The 20,923-nt window shown below is 44.8% G+C and overlaps 1 protein-coding gene across 1 annotated transcript in view; it reads right to left on the bottom strand.

Annotated features, from left to right (window-relative positions):
• The window catches only part of LOC119926167 (sterol 26-hydroxylase, mitochondrial), a 65,543-nt gene that overhangs the window by 19,745 nt on the left and 24,875 nt on the right, over nucleotides 1–20,923 (bottom strand). Inside the window, exons 4-6 of the mRNA XM_038744465.1 lie at nucleotides 18,118–18,315; nucleotides 11,329–11,504; nucleotides 471–637 (exon numbers count right to left, since the gene is read on the bottom strand). Coding sequence (XP_038600393.1) covers nucleotides 471–637; nucleotides 11,329–11,504; nucleotides 18,118–18,315 — 541 coding nt within the window. The remainder of the gene's footprint in view (nucleotides 1–470; nucleotides 638–11,328; nucleotides 11,505–18,117; nucleotides 18,316–20,923) is intronic.

Below are 20,923 nucleotides of genomic sequence, written 5' to 3'. Positions count from 1 at the left end.
AATGAATGAGCCCGCTGTTGGGTAGGGACCGTCTCTATACATTGCCAACTTGTACTTCCCAAGCGCTTAGTCCAGTGCTCTGCACACAGTAAGTGCTCCATAAATACGACTGAATGAACGAATGAATGAAAGTGGCGGAGCCACCTGCCCACACTGCTTCTCAGATGAGGGAACTGAGGCACAAAGAAGGCAAGCGACTTGGCCAAGGTCACATGGCCGACAGGGCACATCTCCTCATCTCCCGCCCTCCATCGTGCCCCACCTTGGGCATTCATTCATTCATTCAGTCGTATTTATTGAGCGCATACTGTGTGCAGAGCACTGTACTAAGCGCTTGGGAAGTACAAGCTGGCAACATATAGAGACGGTCCCTACCCACCACCTAATTCTGATGCCCCCTTTCACCCAGCCCTCCACCCCACCATCCGTGCCCGGCTTCGGGACGGGGAGAAGGGAAAGGGAGACTTTACCGCAGCGTCTCCTTGATCACAGCTTTGAGCAGGGGCATGTGGGCGAAGTCCTTGTGTTGGGGCGCTTGCCCAGTAGCCACCACCGTCGCCACCTCCTCGTGTAGTGCCGCCTGCAGCTCCGGGTCCTGGGCGAGGTGGTACAAGGCCCACGTCAGGGTGTTGGAGGTCTGGGCGGGCAGAGGAAGGGAAGACCGCTTAGTACAGTGCTCTATATCATCATCGTCATCATCATCAATCGTATTTATTGAGCGCTTACTATGTGCAGAGCACTGTACTAAGCGCTTGGGAAGTACAAATTGGCAACATATAGAGACAGTCCCTACCCAACAGTGGGCTCACAGTCTGAAAGGGGGAGACAGAGAACAAAACCAAACATACTAACAAAATAAAATAAATAGAATAGATATGTACAAATAAATTAAATAAATAAATAGAGTAAAAAAATATGTACAAACATATATACATATATACAGGTGCTGTGGGGAAGGGAGGGAGGTAAGATGGGGGAAGGAGAGGGGGACGAGGAGGAGAGGAAGGAAGGAATGAATATACATTCATTCATTTCACTTTGTATTTTTGATGGCATTTATTAAGCGCTTACTATGTGGAAAGCACTGCTCTAAGCGCTGGAACACTGTTCTCAGCGCTGGTTGTATTTATTAAGCGCTTACTGTGGGCAGAGCACTGTACCAAGGGAAGTAAAATACAACTTCTAGACTGTGAGCCCACTGTTGGTAGGGACCGTCTCTATATGTTGCCAACTTGTACTTCCCAAGCGCTTAGTACAGTGCTCTGCACACAGTAAGCGCTCAGTAAATATGATTGATTGATTGATTGATTGAGCCCACTGTTGGTAGGGACCGTCTCTATATGTTCATTCATTCATTCAATCAATCGTATTTATCGTATTTATCGTATGTTGCCAACTTGTACTTCCCAAGCACTTAGTACAGTGTTCTGCACATAGTAAGCACTCAATAAATACAATTCAATGAATGAATGAATACGGTGCTCTATATACATTCATTCATTTCACTTGTTTTGATGGCATTTATTAAGTGCTTACTATGTGCAAAGCACTGCTCTACAATACAACTTGTAGACTGTGAGCCTGCTGTTGGGTATGGACCATCTCTATATGTTGCCAACTTCTACTTCCCAAGCGCTTAGTACAGTGCTCTGCACACAGTAAGTGCTCAATAAATATGATTGAATGAATGAATATGGTGCTTTATATACATTCATTCAATTCACTTTTTTTGATGGCATTTATTAAGCTTTTACTACGTGCAAAGCACTGCTCTAAGCACTGGAGCACTGTTCTAAGCGCTGGTTGTATTTATTAAGTGCTTACTGTGGGCAGAACACTGTACTAAGGGAAGTAAAATACAACTTCTAGACTGTGAGCCCGCTGTTGGGTAGGGACCATCTCTATATGTTGCCAACTTGTACTTCCCAAGCGCTTAGTACAGTGCTCTGCACAGAGTAAGCGCTCAATAAATACAATTGAATGAATGAATGAATACAGTGCTCTATATACATTCATTCATTTCACTATTTTTGATGGCATTTATTAAGCACTTACTATGTGCAAAGCACTGCTCTAAGTGCTGGAACACTGTTCTCAGCGCTGGTTGTATTTATTAAGCGCTTACTGTGGGCAGAACACTGTACTAAGGAAGTAAAATACAACTTCTGGACTGTGAGCCCACTGTTGGTAGGGACCGTCTCTATATGTTGCCAACTTGTACTTCCCAAGCTCTTAGTACAGTGCTCTGCACACCGTAAGCGCTCAATAAATACGATTGATTGATTGATTGAGCCCAATGTTGGTAGGGACCGTCTCTATATGTTCATTCATTCAATCGTATTTATTTGTCGTATTTATCGTATGTTGCCAACTTGTACTTCCCAAGCGCTTAATACAGTGCTCTGCACACAGTAAGCGCTCAATAAATACGATTGAATGAATGAATGACTATGATGCTCTATATACATTCATTCATTTCACTTTTTTTGATGGCATTTATTAAGCGCTTACTATGTGCAAAGCACTGCTCTAAGCGCTGGAACACTGTTCTCAGCGCTGGTTGTATTTATTAAGCGCTTACTGTGGGCAGAAGACTGTACTAAGGGAAGTAAAATACAACTTTGAGACTGTGAGCCTGCTGTTGGTAGGGACCGTCTCTATATAATAATAATACTAATAATGGCATTTATTAAGCGCTTACTATGTGCAAAGCACTGTTCTAAGCGCTGGGGAGGTTACAAGGTGATCAGGTTGTCCCACGGGGGGCTCACAGTCTTCATCCCCATTTTACAGATGAGGGAACTGAGGCCCAGAGAAGTGAAGTGACTTGCCCAAAGTCACACAGCTGACAGTTGGCGGAGCTGGGATTTGAACCCATGACCTCTGACTCCAAAGCCCAGGCTCTTTCCACTGAGCCACGCTGGTACTTCCCAAGCTCTTAGTACAGTGCTCTGCACACAGTAAGCGCTCAATAAATACAATTGATTGATTGATTGATTGATTGATTGAGCCTACTGTTGGTAGGGACCGTCTCTGTATGTTCATTCATTAATTCAATCGTATTTATCATATGTTGCCAACTTGTACTTCCCAAGCGCTTAGTACAGTGCTCTGCACACAGGAAGCGCTCGATAAATACGATTGAATGAATGAATGAATACGGTGCTCTATATACACTCATTCATTTCACTTTTTTTGATGGCATTTATTAAGCGGTTACTATGTGCAAAGCACTGCTCTAAGCGCTGGAGCACTGTTCTAAGCGCTGGTTGTATTTATTAAGTGCTTACTGTGGGCGGAACACTGTGCTAAGGGAAGTAAAATACAACTTCTAGACTGTGAGCCCGCTGTTGGTAGGGACCGTCTCTATATGTTCATTCATTCATTCAATCGTATTTATTTATCGTATTTATCATATGTTGCCAACTTATACTTCTCAAGTGCTTAGTCCAGTGCTCTGCACACAGTAAGCGCTCAATAAATACGATTGAATGAATGAATGAATACGGTGCTCTATATACACTCATTCATTTCACTTTTTTTGATGGCATTTATTAAGCGGTTACTATGTGCAAAGCACTGCTCTAAGCACTGGAGCACTGTTCTAAGCTCTGGTTGTATTTATTAAGTGCTTACTGTGGGCAGAACACTGTGCTAAGGGAAGTAAAATACAACTTCTAGACTGTGAGCCCGCTGTTGGGTAGGGACCGTCTCTATATGTTGCCAACTTGTGCTTCCCAAGCGCTTAGTCCAGTGCTCTGCACACAGTAAGCACTCAATAAATACGACTGAATGAATGAATGAATGTGTAGGGACCGTCTCTATATGTTGCCAACTTGTACTTCCCAAGCGCTTAGTCCAGTGCTCTGCACACAGTAAGCGCTCAATAAATACGATTGAATGAACAACAATGATTGGCAATCCCTGCCCACAAGGAGCTCACAGTCTAGAGCGGAGGAGACGGACACTCATTCATTCATTCAATCGTATTTATTGAGCGCTTACTGTGTGCAGAGCACTGGATTAAGCGCTTGGGAAGGACAAATCGGCAACATGTTGGAAGGAAGGTGGAGATACAGGGAAAGGAGCAGGAGGAAAAGGAGGAGGGAAGGCAGAGATACAGGGAGAGGAGGAGGAAGAGGAGAAGGAGGAGGGCAGAGGGAAGGCGGAGATACAGGGAGAGGAGGAGGAGGAGGGAAGATGGAGATACATCAATACAAATAAAGAAATATTCATTCATTCGATCGTATTTATTGAGCGCTTACTGTATGCAGGGCACTATACTAAGCGCTTGGGAAGTACAAGTTGGCAACATATAGAGACGGTCCCTACCCAACAACTGGCTCACAGTCTAGAAGGGGGAGACAGACAACAAAACAAAACACGTGGACAGGTGTCAAAGTCGTCAGGACAAACAGAATTAAAGCTAGATGCACATCATTAACAAAATAAATAGAATAGTAAATATGTTCAAGTAAAATAGAGTAATAAAGCTGTACAAATATATATACAGGAGCTGTGGGGAGGGGAAGGAGGTAGGGCGGGGGGATGGGGAGGAGGAGAGGAAAAAGGGGGCTCAGTGTGGGAAGGCCTCCCGGAGGAGGTGAGCTCTCAGTAGGGCTTTGAAGGGAGGAAGAGAGCTAGCTTGGCGGATGTGCGGAGGGAGGGCATTCTGGGCCAATCAATCAATCAATCAATCAATCGTATTTATTGAGCGCTTACTGTGTGCAGAGCACTGGACTAAGCGCTTGGGAAGTACAAGTTGGCAACATATAGAGACAGTCCCTACCCAACAGTGGGCTCACAGTCTAAAAGGGGGAGACAGAGAACAAAACCAAACATACTAACAAAATCATCATCATCATCAATCGTATTTATTGAGCGCTTACTGTGTGCAGAGCACTGTACTAAGCGCTTGGGAAGTACAAGTTGGCAACATGTAAAAATAAATAGTTACAAAAGTCAATGGCAGGACCTAAAATTACAGATAGATACTTAAGGGAGCAAGTCAGGGCGACGCAGAAGGGAGTGGGAGATGAGGAAAACTGGGGCTTAGTCTGGGAAGGCCTCTTGGAGGAGACGGGCCTTCAGTAAGGCTTTGAAGGGGGGAGAGTCATTGTCTGGGGGATTTGAGGAGAGAGGACGTTTCAGGCCAGAGGCAGGACACGGGCCCGAGGTTGGTGATGAGACATTACTCATTACTCTAAATGTTATAAATATTACTCTATTTATTTATTTATTTTACTTGTACCTATCTATTCTATTTATTTTATTTTGTTAGTACGTTCGGTTTTGTTCTCTGTCTCCCCCTTCTAGACTGTGAGCCCACTGTTGGGACTGTCTCTATACGTTGCCAGCTTGTACTTCCCAAGCGCTTAGTCCAGTCCTCTGCACACAGTAAGCGCTCAATAAATACGATTGATTGATTGATTCATTGACAGGCGAGATGGAGGCCCAGCGAGGAGGTTAGTCGCGGCAGAGGAGCGGAGGGTGCGGGCTGCGATGGAGAAGGAGAGAAGGGAGGTGAGGGAGGAGGGGGCGAGGGGATGGACATCTTTATAAAGCCAATAGTGAGGAGTTTTTGTTGGATACGGAGGTGGATTCATTCATTCATTCATTCAATCGTATTTATTGAGCGCTTACTGTGTGCAGAGCACTGGACTAAGCACTTGGGAAGCAAAAGTTGGGTGGGCAACATCTGGAGATATTTGAGGAAGGGGGTGACATGCCCTGAGCGTTTTTGCGGAAAGATGATCCGGGCAGCAGAGTGAAGTCCGGACTGGAATGGGGAGGGACAGGAGGCAGGGAGGTCAGCAAGGAGGAGGATGCAGGAATCCAGGAGGGAGAGGATGAGGAAAAGGCAGAATGTTCAAAAGGTTTTTTTTTTTTACTCAAGACGCTATAATTGATTAATTCATGAATTAATAATAATTAATCATCATCAATCGTATTTATTGAGCGCTTACTGTGTGCAGAGCACTGTACTAAGCGCTTAATTAATGAATTATAATGAATGAAAACCTGATGACAGAAGATGTGTGCTTCTTAGGCCTTCCCAGACTGAGCCCCCTCCTTCCTCTCCCCCTCGTCCCCCTCCCCATTTCCCCAGGCCTTACCTCCTTCCCCTCCCCACAGCACCCGGATATATGTTTGTACAGATTTATTACTCTATTTTACTTGTACATATTTATTCTATTTATTTTATTAGGTTTATATGTTTTGTTTTGTTGTCCGTCTCCCCCTTCTAGACTGTGAGCCCGCTGTTGGGTAGGGACCGTCTCTGTATGTTGCCAATAAATAACGTATCTGTTATTTATTGTGTTGTCCTCTCCCAAGCGCTTAGTCCAGTGCTCTGCACACAGTAAGCGCTCAATAAATATGATTGAATGAATGAATGAATGAGGGATTGGGTTAACGTGGTAGCGGTTTGGATGGTGAGGAAAGGGTGGATTTTTGCGACGTGGTGAAGGTGGGACTGACAGGATTTGGTGACGGATGGGATATGAAGGGTGAATGAGAGAGCGGAATCAAGGGTGATGCCAAGGTTGTGAGACGGGAAGGAATCAATCAATCAATCGTATTTATTGAGCGCTTACTGTGTGCAGAGCACTGGACTAAGCGCTTGGGAAGTCCAAGTTGGCAACATATAGAGACAGTCCCTACCAAACAGTGGGCTCACAGTCTAGAAGGGCTCACAGTTTAGAAGTGAAGGAATCATAATCATCATCAATCGTATTTATTGAGCGCTTACTGTGTGCAGAGCACTGTACTAAGCGCTTGGGAAGTCCAAGTTGGCAACATATAGAGACGGTCCCTACCCAATAGTGGGCTCACAGTCTAAAAGGAATGTGATTGACTGACTGACTGACTCTAAACCTTAAGCTCTTTGTAGGCAGCGGTGTGGTCTACCAATTCTGTTGTATTGGACTCTCCCAAGCGCTTAGTACGGTGCTCTGCACACAGTAAGCGCTCAATAAATGCCATCGATTGATAGACTGGAGGGGAGAGACTGAGAAGCAGCGTGGCTCTGTGGAAAGAGCACGGGCTTGGGAGTCAGAGGTCGTGGGTTCTAATCCTGGCTCCACCAATTGTCAGCTGTGTGACTTTGGGCAAGTCACTTCACTTCCCTGGGCCTCAGTTACCTCATCTGTAAAATGGGGATGAAGACTGTGAGCCCCCCATCATGGGACAACCTGATCACCTTGTAACCTCCCCAGTGCTTAGAACAGTGCTTTGCACATAGTAAGTGCTTAATAAATGCCATTATTATTATTATTATTATTATGGGTTCAAATTCTGGCTCTGCCAATTGTCAGCTGTGTGACTTTGGCCAAGATACTTAACTTCTCTGGGCCTCAGTTCCCTCATCTGGAAAATGGGGAATAAGACTGTGAGCCTTATGTGGGACAACCTGATCACCTTGTACCCTCCCCAGCGCTTAGAACAGTGCTTTGCACATAGTAAGCGCTTAACAAATGCCATTATTATTATTATTATTATTATTTATGTATATTAATGTCTGTATCTCCCTCTAGACTGAAAGATCATTGTGGTCAGGGAATGTGTCTGTTTATTTTTATACTGTAGTTTCCCAAGCGCTTAGTACAGTTGGATAGGGAAGTGCTTAACAAATGCCATCATTATTACCAACAGAGTTGGTATTGGACTGTGTTGTATAGGACTGTTGCTTAGTACAGTGCTCTGCACGCATTAAGAGCTCAATTAATACCATCGATTGATGGTATTAATACCATTAATTAATTAATACCATTGATTGATGACTGTAAACTCCTTTGGGCAGGGATGGTGTTTGCCAACTCTGTTCAGTGCTCAGTACAGTTCCTGCCACATAGTAAGCACTTAACAAATACCAGAATTATTATTATTGTACTCTCCCAGGTGCTTATTACACGGTCAATACGTACAACTGATGAATTGATTATTTGACTGACCCCGGGCCAATCCAGGAAAAGATTAGAGGTCAGGAGTGGAGGAGATGGGCTTTTATTTTTTTAATGGTATCTGTTAAGCATTTACTATATGCCAGGCACTGTAGTAAGCACTGGAGTAGATGCGAAGTAATCAGGTTGGACACAGTCCACGTCCCACACTGCGTTCACCGTTTTAATCGCCATTTTACAGATGAGGTTATTGTATATCAATGTCTGTCTCCCCCTCTTAAAATAATAATAATAATGATGGCATTTGTTAAGCGCTTACTATGTGCAGAGCACTGTTCTAAGCGCTGGGGGGGATACAAGGTGATCAAGTTGTCCCACAGTCTTAATCCCCATTTTACAGATGAGGGAACTGAGGCTCAGAGAAGTTAAGGGACTTGCCCAAGGTCACACAGCAGACATGTGGCGGAGCTGGGATTCGAACCCATGACCTCTGACTCCAAAGCCTCTGACTCCAATGATCTTCTCTTGACTGTGAGCTTGTTGAGGGCAGGGAACGTAGCTGTTATTTATTGTGTTGTCCTCTCCCAAGCGCTTAGCACAGTGTGCTGCATACAGTAAACGCTCAATACATATGACTGATTGATTGATGAGGTAACTGAGGCACAAGGGCAGTGAAGCGGCTTTCCCAAGGTCACACAGCAGATAAGCGGAGGAGCCGGGATTAATAATAATTATAGCACTTGTTAAGCGCTTATTATGTGCTAAGCACTGTTCTAAGCACCAAACTAGATACAAATTAATGAGGTTGGGCACAGTCCCTGTCCCACATTGGGCTCGGCTTAGTGGAAAGACCCCAGGTTTGGGAGTCAGAGGTTGTGAGTTTTAATTCCGGCTCCGCCACTATTCTGCTGTGTGACCTCGGGGAAGTGACTTAAATTCTCTGTGCCTCAGTTACCTCACCTGTAAAATGGGGATTAAGCCTGTGAGCTACACGTGGGACAACCTGATTACCTTGTATCTACCCCAGTGCTTAGAACAGTGCTTGGCACATAATAATAATAATAATAATAATGGTATTTGTTAAGCGCTTACTATGTGCAAAGCACAATTCTAAGCGCTGGGGAGGTTACAAGGTGATCACGTTGTCCCACGTGGGGGTCACAGTCTTATTCCCTATTTTCCAGATGAGGTAACTGAGGCCCAGAGAAGTTAAGTGACTTGCCCAAAGTCACACAGCTGACAATGGTCGGACCCGGGATTTGAACCCATGACCTCTGACTCCCAAGCCTGTGCTCTTTCCATTGAGCCACGCTGCTTCTCTAAGCACTTAACACATACCATTATTACTATTATTATTAGTAGTAGTATTATTATTAATCCCCATTTTTCACAGATGAGGGAACTGAGGCACAGAGAAATGAAGCGACTCCCCCAAGGTCATGCAGCAGAGAAACAGCGGAGCCAGGATTAGAACCCAGGTCCTTCTGACTCCCAGGCTCGGCTGTTTCCACTAGGCCACGCTGCTTCTCTAATGAGAGATAATAATAATAATAGCATTTATTAAGCGCTTACTATGTGCCAAGCACTGTTCTAAGCGCTGGGGAGGTTACAAGGTGATCAGGTTTTCCCACAGGGGGCTCACAGTCTTAATCCCCATTTTACAGATGAGGTAACTGAGGCACAGAGAAGTTAAGTGACTTGCCCGAAGTCACACAGCTGACAATTGGCGGAGCCGGGATTTGAACCCATGACCTCTGACTCCAAAGCCCGGGCTCTTTCCATTGAGCCACGCTGATGATGAAGGTATTTGTTAAGCACTTACTATGTGCCAAACACTGTTCTAAGCGCTGGGGTAGATACAAGAGAATCAGGTTGTCCCACGTGGGGCTCACAGTCTTCATCCTCATTTTACAGATGAGGGAACTGAGGCCCAGAGAAGTGAAGTGACTTGCCCAAGGTCACACAGCAGGCAAGTGGCAGAGCTGGGATTAGAACCCATGACCTCCGACTCCCAGGCTCATGCTCTAGCCACTACACCACTTCAGCTAGATGGGCTGGGGAGGGGGGATGGAGAAGCAGTGTGGCTCAGTGGAAAGAGCCCGGGCTTTGAAGTCAGAGGTCATGGGTTCAAATCCCGGCCCTGCCACTTCTCAGCTCTGTGACTTTGGGCAAGTCACTTCACTTCTCAGTTCCCTCATCTGTAAAATGGGGATTAAGATTGTGAGTCCCACGTGGGACAACTGGATCACCTTGTATCCCCCAGCGCTTAGAACAGTGCTTGGCACATAATAATAATAATGGTATTTGTTAAGCGCTTACTATGTGCAAAGCACTGTTCTAAGCGCTGGGGAGTTTACAAGGTGATCAGGTTGTCCCACGGGGGGCTCATAGTTTTAATCCCCATTTTCCAGATGAGGGAACTGAGGCCCAGGGAAGTGAAGTGACTTGCCCAAAGTTACACAGCCGACAGATGGTGGAGGAGCTGGGATTTGAACCCATGACCTCTGACTCCAAAGCCCGGGCTCTTTCCACTGAGCCATGCTGCTTCTCCATAATAATAATGAAGGTATTTGTTAAGCGCTTACTATATGCAAAGCACTGTTCTAAGCGCTGGGGAATTTACAAGGTGATCAGGTTGTCCCACGGGGGGCTCACAGTTTTAATCTAGTTTTCTAGACTGTGAGCCCACTGTTGGGTAGGGACCGTCTCTATATGTTGCCAACTTGTACTTCCCAAGCGCTTAGTACAGTGCTCTGCACACAGTAAGCGCTCAATAAATACGATTGATTGATTGATTGATTAATCCCCATTTTCCAGATGAGGGAACTGAGGCCCAGAGAAGTGAAGTGCCTTGCCCAAAGTTACACAGCCGACAGTTGGTGGAGCTGGCATTTGAACCCACGACCTCAGACTCCAAAGCCCGGGCTCTTTCCACTGAGCCACGCTGCTTCTCGCTAGTAAGCGCTTAACAAATACCAACATTATTATTAATCAATCAATCAATCATATTTATTGAGCGCTTACTGTGTGCACAGCACTGTACTAAGCACTTGGGAAGTCCAAGTTGGCAACATCTAGAGACGGTCCCTACCCAGCAGTGGGCTCACAGTCTAAAAGGGGGAGACACAGAACAAAACCAAACATACTAACAAAATAAAATAAATGGAATAGATATGAACAAGTAAAATAGAGTAATAAATATGTACAAACACATCTACATATATACAGGTGCTGTGGGGAAGGGAAGGAGGTAAGATGAGGGGGATGGAGAGGGGGACGAGGGGGAGAGGAAGGAAGGAAGGGGCTCAGTCTGGGAAGGCCTCCTGGAGGAGGCCTTATAATAATAATAATGATCATTATTATTATTAGCACGTGGAGGCAGGGGAGTGGGCCCAGCCCTCCCCGCGCGCCCCTTCGCCCTGCCCACCGTGTCCACCCCGGCCATGAGCAGCTCGGCCAGGCTGCCCATGACATCGTGGGGGCTGAACTTCCCGCTGCTCAGGAGGAAGTGCAGGTAGCCAGACACCTTCACCTCGTCACCGGGCTTCTGGGTTTCAAGAGTCTTCTCTATCTCTTCCAGTTTCTGATCAATCATCTTCTTCCCTGCGGTGGGGAAGGTCGGGATTAGAGTGGGGAAGAGGCAGGAGGGAAGAAGGAAGGTAGAGGTATTCAATCAGTTGCCTTTCAACCTTCGCGTGAAGCAAAAACTCCTCACTCTGGGCTTCAAGGGTGTCCATCCCCTGGCCCCCTCCTCCCTCACCTCCCTTCTGTCCTTCTCCATCGCAGCCGGCACCCTCCGCTCCTCTGCCGCCGCTCACCTCCTCAATGGGCCTCCTTCTCGCCCGTCCAGTGGCTACCAATCAATCTGCGCATCAGGCAGAAACTCCTCACCCTGGGCTTCAAGGCTGTCCATCACCTCGCCCCCTCCTCCCTCACCTCGCTTCTCTCCTTCTCCAGCCCAGCCCGCACCCTCCGCTCCTCCGCCGCTAATCTCCTCACCGTACCTCGTTCTCGCCTGTCCTACCATCGACCCCCGGCTCACGTCATCCCCCGGGCCCGGAATGCCCCCAATCCCTCTGCCCATCCGCCAAGCTAGCTCTCTTCCTCCCTTCAAGGCCCTACTGAGAGCTCACCTCCTCCAGGAGGCCTTCCCAGACTGAGCCCCTTCCTTCCTCTCCCCCTCGTCCTCCTCTCCATCCCCCCCATCTTACCTCCTTCCCTTCCCCACGGCACCTGTATATATGTATATATGTTTGTACATATTTATTACTCTTTATTTATTTTACTTGTTCATATCTATTCCATTTATTTTATTTTGTTAGTATGTTTGGTTTTGTTCTCTGTCTCCCCCTTTTAGACTGTGAGCCCACTGTTGGGTAGGGACTGTCTCTATATGTTGCCAACTTGTACTTCCCAAGCGCTTACTACAGTGCTCTGCACACAGTAAGCCCTCAATAAGTACGATTGATTGATTGATTGATTGGGCCTCCTTTTCGCCCGTCCCGCCGTCGACCCCCGGCCCACGTCCTCCCCCTGGCCCGGAATGCCCTCCCTCTGCCCATCCGCCAAACTAGCTCTCTTCCCCCCTTCAAAGCCCTACTGAGAGCTCACCTCCTCCAGGAGGCCTTCCCACACTGAGCCTCCCCTCCCCATCGCCCCCACTCTATCCCCCTCCCCGCCCCACAGCACTTGTGTATATATGTACATATCTATCAGTCTATTTATTTTATTAATGATGGGTATTTGAACCCATGACCTCTGACTCCCAAGCTCGGGCTCTTTCCATTGAGCCACGCTGCTTCTCAAGACTGTGAGCCCGCTGTTGGGTAGGGACCATCCCTATAAGTTACCAACTTGGACTTCCCAAGCGCTTAGTACAGTGCTCTGCACACAGTAAGCACTCAATAAATACAATTGAATCAATTGAATGAATGAATATAATTCTGTAGCATCTATTTGGATGCTATTGATGCCCATCTACTTGTTCCGTTTTGTCGTCTGTCTCCCCCTTCTAGACCGTGAGCCCGTTGTTGGGTAGAGATTGTCTCTATCTGTTGCCGAATTGTACTTTCCAAGCGCTTAGTCCAGTGCTCTGCACACAGTAAGCGCTCAATAAATACGATTGAATGAACGGATGAATGAATTTATGGAGCGCTTACTGAGTGCAGAGCACTGTACTAAGTGCTTGGGAGAGGGCAATAGAATGATAGGCACATTCCCTGCTCAAAATGAGCTCACGGTCTTGAGGGGGACAGTGAGAAGACTCAGAGTCTTTCTCCCCATCTATCATCCCCTTCTTTCTATTCATGTCGGTCTCCCCTCTTCTAGACTGTCAGCTCGTTAAGGGCAGGGAATGTGTCTGTTTATTGTTCTATAGGACTCTCCCGAGCGCTTAGTCCAGTGCTCTGAACATGGTAAGTGCTTAATAAATACAATTGACCCACTGACTCTCCTCCAAGACGGTCAGACCAAAGCCCTGTTCCCTGCCTGGGGGTCAAAAGTAAGTCGTTTTCCCCCTCTAGACCCTAAGCTCTTTGTGGGCAGGGAATTTGTCTGTTCTCTTGTTCATTCATTCATTCAATTGTATTTATTGAGCACTAACTGTGTGCAGAGCACTTTACTAAGCGCTTGGGAAGTACAATTTGGCAACATATAGAGACGGTCCCTACCCAACAACAGGCTCACAGTCTAGAAGAGGGAGACAGACAACAAAACAGAACATGTAGACAGTTGTTCTGTCCTCTCCCAAGCGCTTAGTACAGTGCTCCGCACACAGTAAGCACTCAGTAAGTATGATTGACTGACTCTCCTCCAAGATAATAATGATAATAATGGCATTTGTTAGCGCTGACTCTATGCAAAGCACTGTTCTAAGCGCTGGGGAGGATACAAGGTGATCAGGTTGTCCCACGTGGGGCTCACAGTCTTAATCCCAATTTTAAAGATAAGGTCACCGAGGCCCAGAGAAGTGAAGTGACTTCCCCAAAATCACACAGCTGACAATTGGCGGAGACAGGATTTGAACCCATGACCTCTGACTCCCAAGCCCGGGCTCTTTCCACTGAGCCGCACTGGTCAAACCAACCCTGCATTCCCTCATATCTACCCCAGCGCTTAAAACAGCACTTGGTACATAGTAAGCGCTTCACAAATACCACCATCATTATTATTATTACCTCGTATCTACCCCAGCGCATAGAACAGTGCTTGGCACATAGTAAGCGCTTCACAAATCCCATCATTATTATTATTACCTCATATCTACCTCAGCGCTTAGAGCAGCGCTTGGCATAGAGTAAGCACTCACAAATACCATCATCATCATTATTATTACCTCGTATCTACCCCAGTGCTTAGAACAGGGTTTGGCACATACTAAGCGCTTCACAAATACCATCATCATTATAATAATAATGGCATTTGTTAAGCGCTTACTATGTGCCAAGCCCTGTTCTAATTATTATTATTACCTAGTATCTACCCAAGGCTTAGAACAGTGCTTGGCACATTGTAAGCGCTTCACAAATACCATCATTATTATTATTATTATTATTATTATTATTATTATTACCTCGTATCTACCCCAGCTCTTAGAACAGGGCTTGGCACATAGTAAGCACTTCACAAATACCATCATCATTATTATTATTACTTAGTATCTACCCAAGGCTTAGAACAGTGCTTGGCACATAGTAAGTGCTTCACAAATCCCATCATAATTATTATTCCTCGTATCTACCTCAGCGCTTAGAGCAGCACTTGCCATAGAGTAAGCGCTTCACAAATATCATCATCATTATTATTATTACCGCATATCTACCCCAGCGCTTAGAACAGGGCTTGGCACAAAGTAAGCACTTCACAAATACCATCATCATTATAATAATAATGGCATTTGTTAAGCGCTTACTATGTGCAAAGCACTGTTCTAATTTTTATTATTACCTAGTATCTACCCAAGGCTTAGAACAGTGCTTGGCACATTGTAAGCGCTTCACAAATACCATCATTATTATTATTATTATTATTACCTCGTATTTACCCCAGCGCTTAGAACAGGGCTTGGCACACAGTAAGCGCTTCACAAATACCATCATCATTATTATTATTGCCTAGTATCTGCCCAAGGCTTAGAACAGTGCTTGGCACATAGTAAGCGCTTCACAAATACCATCATCATTATTATTATTACTTAGTATCTACCCAAGGCTTAGAACAGTGCTTGGCACATAGTAAGTGCTTCACAAATCCCATCATAATTATTATTCCTCGTATCTACCTCAGCGCTTAGAGCAGTGCTTGGCATAGAGTAAGCGCTTCACAAATCCCATCATTATTATTATTCCTCGTATCTACCTCAGCGCTTACAGCAGCGCTTGGCACAGAGTAAGCGCTTCACAAATACCATCATCATTATTATTATTACCTCGTATCTACCCCAGCGCTTAGAACAGGGCTTGGCACATAGTAAGTGCTTCACAAATACCATCATCATTATAATAATAATGGCATTTGTTAAGCTCTTACTATGTGCAAAGCACTGTTCTAATTATTATTATTACCTAGTATCTACCTAAGGCTTAGAACAGTGCTTGGCACATTGTAAGCGCTTCACAAATACCATTATTATTATTATTATCATTACCTCGAATCTACCCCAGCGCTTAGAACAGGGCTTGGCACATAGTAAGTGCTTCACAAATACCATCATTATTATTATTATTATTATCATTACCTCGTATCTACCCCAGCGCTTAGAACAGCGCTTGGCACATAGTAAGCGCTTCACAAATACCATCATCATTATTATTATTACCTCGTATCTAACCCAGCGCTTAGAACAGGGCTTGGCACATAGTAGGCGCTTCACAAATACCATCATCATTATTATTACCTCGTATCTACCCCAGCGCATAGAACAGTGCTTGGCACATAGTAAGCGCTTCACAAATACCATCATTATTATTATTATTATCATTACCTCGTATCTACCCCAGCGCTTAGAACAGCGCTTGGCACATAGTAAGCGCTTCACAAATACCATCATCATTATAATAATAATGGCATTTGTTAAGCGCTTACTATGTGCAAAGCACTGTTCTAATTATTATTATTACCTAGTATCTACCCAAGGCTTAGAACAGTGCTTGGCACATTGTAAATGCTTCACAAATACCATTATTATTATTATTATTATTATTATTATTATTCTTACCTCGTATCTACCCCAGCTCTTAGAACAGGGCTTGGCACATAGTAAGCGCTTCACAAATACCATCATCATTATTATTACCTAGTATCTACCCAAGGCTTAGAACAGTGCTTGACACAAAGTAAGCGCTTCACAGATACCATCATCATTATTATTATTACCTCGTATCTACCTCAGCGCATAGAACAGCGCTTGGCACACAGTAAGCACTTCACAAATACCATCATCATTATTATTATTACCTAGTATGTACCCAAGGCTTAGAACAGTGCTTGACACATAGTAAGCGCTTCACAGATACCATCATCATTATTATTATTACCTCGTATCTACCCCAGCGCATAGAACAGTGCTTGGCACATAGTAAGCACTTCACAAATACCATCATCATTATTATTATTACCTCGTATCTACCCCAGCGCTTAGAACAGTGCTTGGCACATAGTAAGCACTTCACAAATACCATCATCATTATTATTATTACCTCGTATCTACCCCAGCGCTTAGAACAGTGCTTGGCACATAGTAAGCGCTTCACAAATACCATCATCATTATTACCTCATATCTACCCCAGAGCATAGAACAGTGCTTGACACATAGTAAGCGCTTTCACAAATACCATCATCATTATTATTATTACCTCGTATCTACCCCAGCGCTTAGAACAGGGCTTGGCACATAGTAAGCGCTTCACAAATACCATCATCATTATTATTATTACCTAGTATCTACCCAAGGCTTAGAACAGTGCTTGGCACATAGTAAGCGCTTCACAAATACCATCATCATTATTATTATTACCTCGCATCTACCCCAGCACATAGAACAGTGCTTGGCACATAGTAAGCGCTTCACAAATACCATCATCATTATAATAATAATGGCATTTGCTAAGCGCTTACTATGTGCAAAGCACTGTTCTAATTATTATTATTACCTACTATCTACCCAAGGCTTAGAACAGTGCTTGGCACATAGTAAGCGCTTCACAAATACCATCATTATTATTATTATCATTACCTCGTATCTAACCGAGCGCTTAGAACAGCGCTTGGCACATAGTAATCGCTTCACAAATACCATCATCATCATTATTATTACCTCGTATCTACCCCAGCGCATAGAACAGCACTTGGCACATAGTAAGCGCTTCACAAATACCATCATCATTATTATTATCACCTTGTATCTACCTCAGCGCTTAGAACAGGGCTTGGCACAGAGTAAGCGCTTCACAAATACCATCATTATTATTATTATTATTACCTCGTATCTACCCCAGCACATAGAACAGCGCTTGGCACATAGTAAGCGCTTCACAAATACCATCATCATTATTATTATTACCTCGTATCTACCCCAGCGCATAGAACAGTGCCTGGCACATAGTAAGCGCTTCACAAATACCATCATCATTATTATTATTACCTCGTATCTACCCCAGCGCATAGAACAGTGCCTGGCACATAGTAAGCGCTTCACAAATACCATCATCATTATAATAATAATGGCATTTGCTAAGCGCTTACTATGTGCAAAGCACTGTTCTAATTATTAGACTGTGAGCCCCCTTTTAGACTGTGAGCCCACTGTTGGGTAGGGACTGTCTCTATGTGTTGCCAATTTGTACTTCCCAAGCGCTTAGTACAGTACTCTGCACATAGTAAGCGCTCAACAAATACGATTGATTGATTGATTGATTGATTGATTATTATTATTACCTACTATCTACCCAAGGCTTAGAACAGTGCTTGGCACATAGTAAGCGCTTCACAAATACCATCATTATTATTATTACCTCGTATCTACCCCAGTGCTTAGAAGAGCGCTTGGCCCATAGTAAGCGCTTCCCAAATACCACAATTATTAGTAGTAGTAGTAGTCCAGTGCTCCGCACACAGTAAGTGCTCAATAAATCCGATCGACTGACTGGCTGTGACTGTCTGAGGAGCCCGGAGCTCTTCAAATCCCAACCCGGCTCTCCTTCCCATTCCCGTCCTCACCGAAGGAGAAGATGGTATCCCAGCCGGCCAGGTAGCGCCTCCAGAAAGGCAGTAGTGGCCGGGTCCATTTGGGAAGGAAGGTGGCATAGACGGAGTTCTTGAACATGAAGCCCACGGCCTCCAGGAAGTCCTCCACGTCCCGGGGGTGATTCTTCCCCAGGCAGCCGAGGCGCCGCTCGAACAGGATGTAGGTGATGGCTGGAGGGAGGAAGGCCGCGAGGGAGACACTGTGGGCCGGGGGCAAGCGCTCAGTACAGTGCCTGGCCCGTAAGTAAGCACTTTAAGAAGGCCACAGTGATCATTATTCTTATTGATGATAAGTACAGTGCTAAGCACTGAGTACAGTGCTCTGCACACAGTAAGCGCTCAATAAATACGATTGATGATTGATGATAATAATAATAATGATGGCATTTGTTAAGCGCTTACTATGTGCAAAGCACTGTTCTGTGCTGCAAAGCACAAGGTGATCAGGTTGTTCCATGTGGGGCTCACAGTCTTAAGCCCCATTTTACAGACGAGGTCACTGAGGCTCAGAGAAGTGAAGTGACTTGCCCAAGGTCACACAGCAGACATGTGGTGGAGCCAGGATTCAAACCCCTGCCCTCTGACTCCAAAGCCCGTGCTCTTTCCACTGAGCCACGCTGATGATGATGATAATGCTGATGTATATGATCACCACAATAAATATTGTACAATATATATCATAATATTTCTATTAATAATAATGGTATTTGTTAAGCGCTTACTATGTGCCATGCACTGTACTAAGCGCTGACAATATTATTCACTCATTCATTCGATCGTATTTATTATTATTATTAGTAGTAATAATAATAATGTTGGCATTTGTTAAGCGCTTACTATGTGCAAAGCACTGTTCTAAGCGCTGGGGGGATACAAGGTGATCAGGTTGTCCCATATGGGGCTCACAGTCTTAATCCCCATTTTACAGACGAGGTCACTGAGGCTCAGAGAAGTGAAGTGACTTGCCCAAGGTCACACAGCAGACATGTGGGGGAGCCGGGATTCAAACCCCTGCCCTCTGACTCCAAAGCCCATGCTCTTTCCACTGAGCCACGCTGATGATGATGATAATGCTGATGTATATGATCACGACAATAAATATTGTACAATATATAATATCATAATATTTCTACTACTAATAATGGTATTTGTTAAGCACTTATTATGTGCCATGCACTGTACTAAGCGCTGACAATATTATTCACTCATTCATTCAATCGTATTTATTAATAATAATAATAATAATAATAATGTTGGCATTTGTTAAGCGCTTACTATGTGCAAAGCACTGTTCTAAGCGCTGGGGGGGGGTACAAAGTGATCAGGTTGTCCCTCGTGGGGCTCACAGTCTTAATCCCCATTTTACAGATGAGGTCACTGAGGCTCAGAGAAGTTAAGTGACTTGTCATCATCATCAATCGTATTTACTGAGCGCTTACTATGTGCACAGCACTGTATTAAGCGCTTGGGAAATACAAATTGGCAACATACGGCAACAGTGGGCTCACAGTCTAAAAGGGGAAGACAGAGAACAAAACCAAACATACTAACAAAATAAATAGAATAGATATGTACAAGTAAAATAAATAAATAAATAGAGTAATAAATATGTACAAACATATATACATATATACAGGACTTGTCCAAGGTCACACAGCAGACATGTGGCGGAGCCGGGATTTGAACCCATGACCTCTGACTCCAAAGCCCGTGCTCTTTCCACTGAGCCACGCTGCTTCTCCATTGATTGAGCGCTTACTGTGTGCAGAGCACTGTACTAAGCGCTTGGGAACTACAAGTCGGCAACAAAAAGAGATGGTCCCTACCCAACAACGGGCTCACAGTCTAGACAGGGGAGAACGTAACATATAACATAACATATCGTGTTATATATTATTGCAATAATATATAATACATAATAAGTGTATATGCTACTACTACTAATAGTAATAATGATAATTGTGGCATTTGTTAAGTGCTTACTGTGGGCCAGGCACTGTACTAAGCGTTGGGGTGGATACAAGCAAATCGGGTTGGTCAAAGTCCCTGTCCCACATGGGGCTCACAGTCTTAATCCTCATTTTATAGATGAAGCAGCATGGCTTAGTGGCGAGAGCCCAGGCCTGTGAGTCAGAAGGACCTGGGTTCTAATCCTGCTTCTGTCACTTGTCCGCTGGGTGGCCTTGGGCAAGTCACTTCACTTCTCTGGGTCTCAGTTCCTTCATCTGGAAAATGGGGATCAATGGGGAGCGTGAGCCCCATGGGGGACAGGGACTGGGTCCAACCTGATTCCCTTCTATCCCAGCGCTTAGAGCAGTGCTTCATCATCATCAATCGTATTTATTGAGCGCTTACTATGTGCAGAGCACTGTACTAAGCGCTTGGGAAGTACAAGCTGGCAACATCTAGAGACGGTCCCTACCCAACAGTGGGCGCACAGTCTAGAAGGGGGAGACAGAGAACAAAACAAAACATATTAACAGAATAAAATAAATAGAATAAATATTGGCATATAATGAGCGCTTAACAAGTACCATGATTGTTATTATTATTAAGAGGTAACTGAGGGCCAGAGAAGTGAAGTGACATGCCCAAAGTTGCCCAGCGGACAAGTGGCGGAGTCCGGATTAGAACCCAAGACCTTCTGACTCTCGGGCCCATGCTTTATTATTATTAATAATAATAATTATACTTGTTAAGCACTTACTATGTGCCAGGCACTGTTCTAAGCGCTGGGGGAGATACAAGCAAATTGGGATGGACACAGTCCCTGTCCCAC

The sequence above is a fragment of the Tachyglossus aculeatus genome, chromosome 1 (genome assembly GCF_015852505.1).
Source record: "Tachyglossus aculeatus isolate mTacAcu1 chromosome 1, mTacAcu1.pri, whole genome shotgun sequence".
NCBI lineage: Eukaryota > Metazoa > Chordata > Mammalia > Monotremata > Tachyglossidae > Tachyglossus > Tachyglossus aculeatus.
This window is presented reverse-complemented; position numbering and strand designations above follow the sequence as displayed.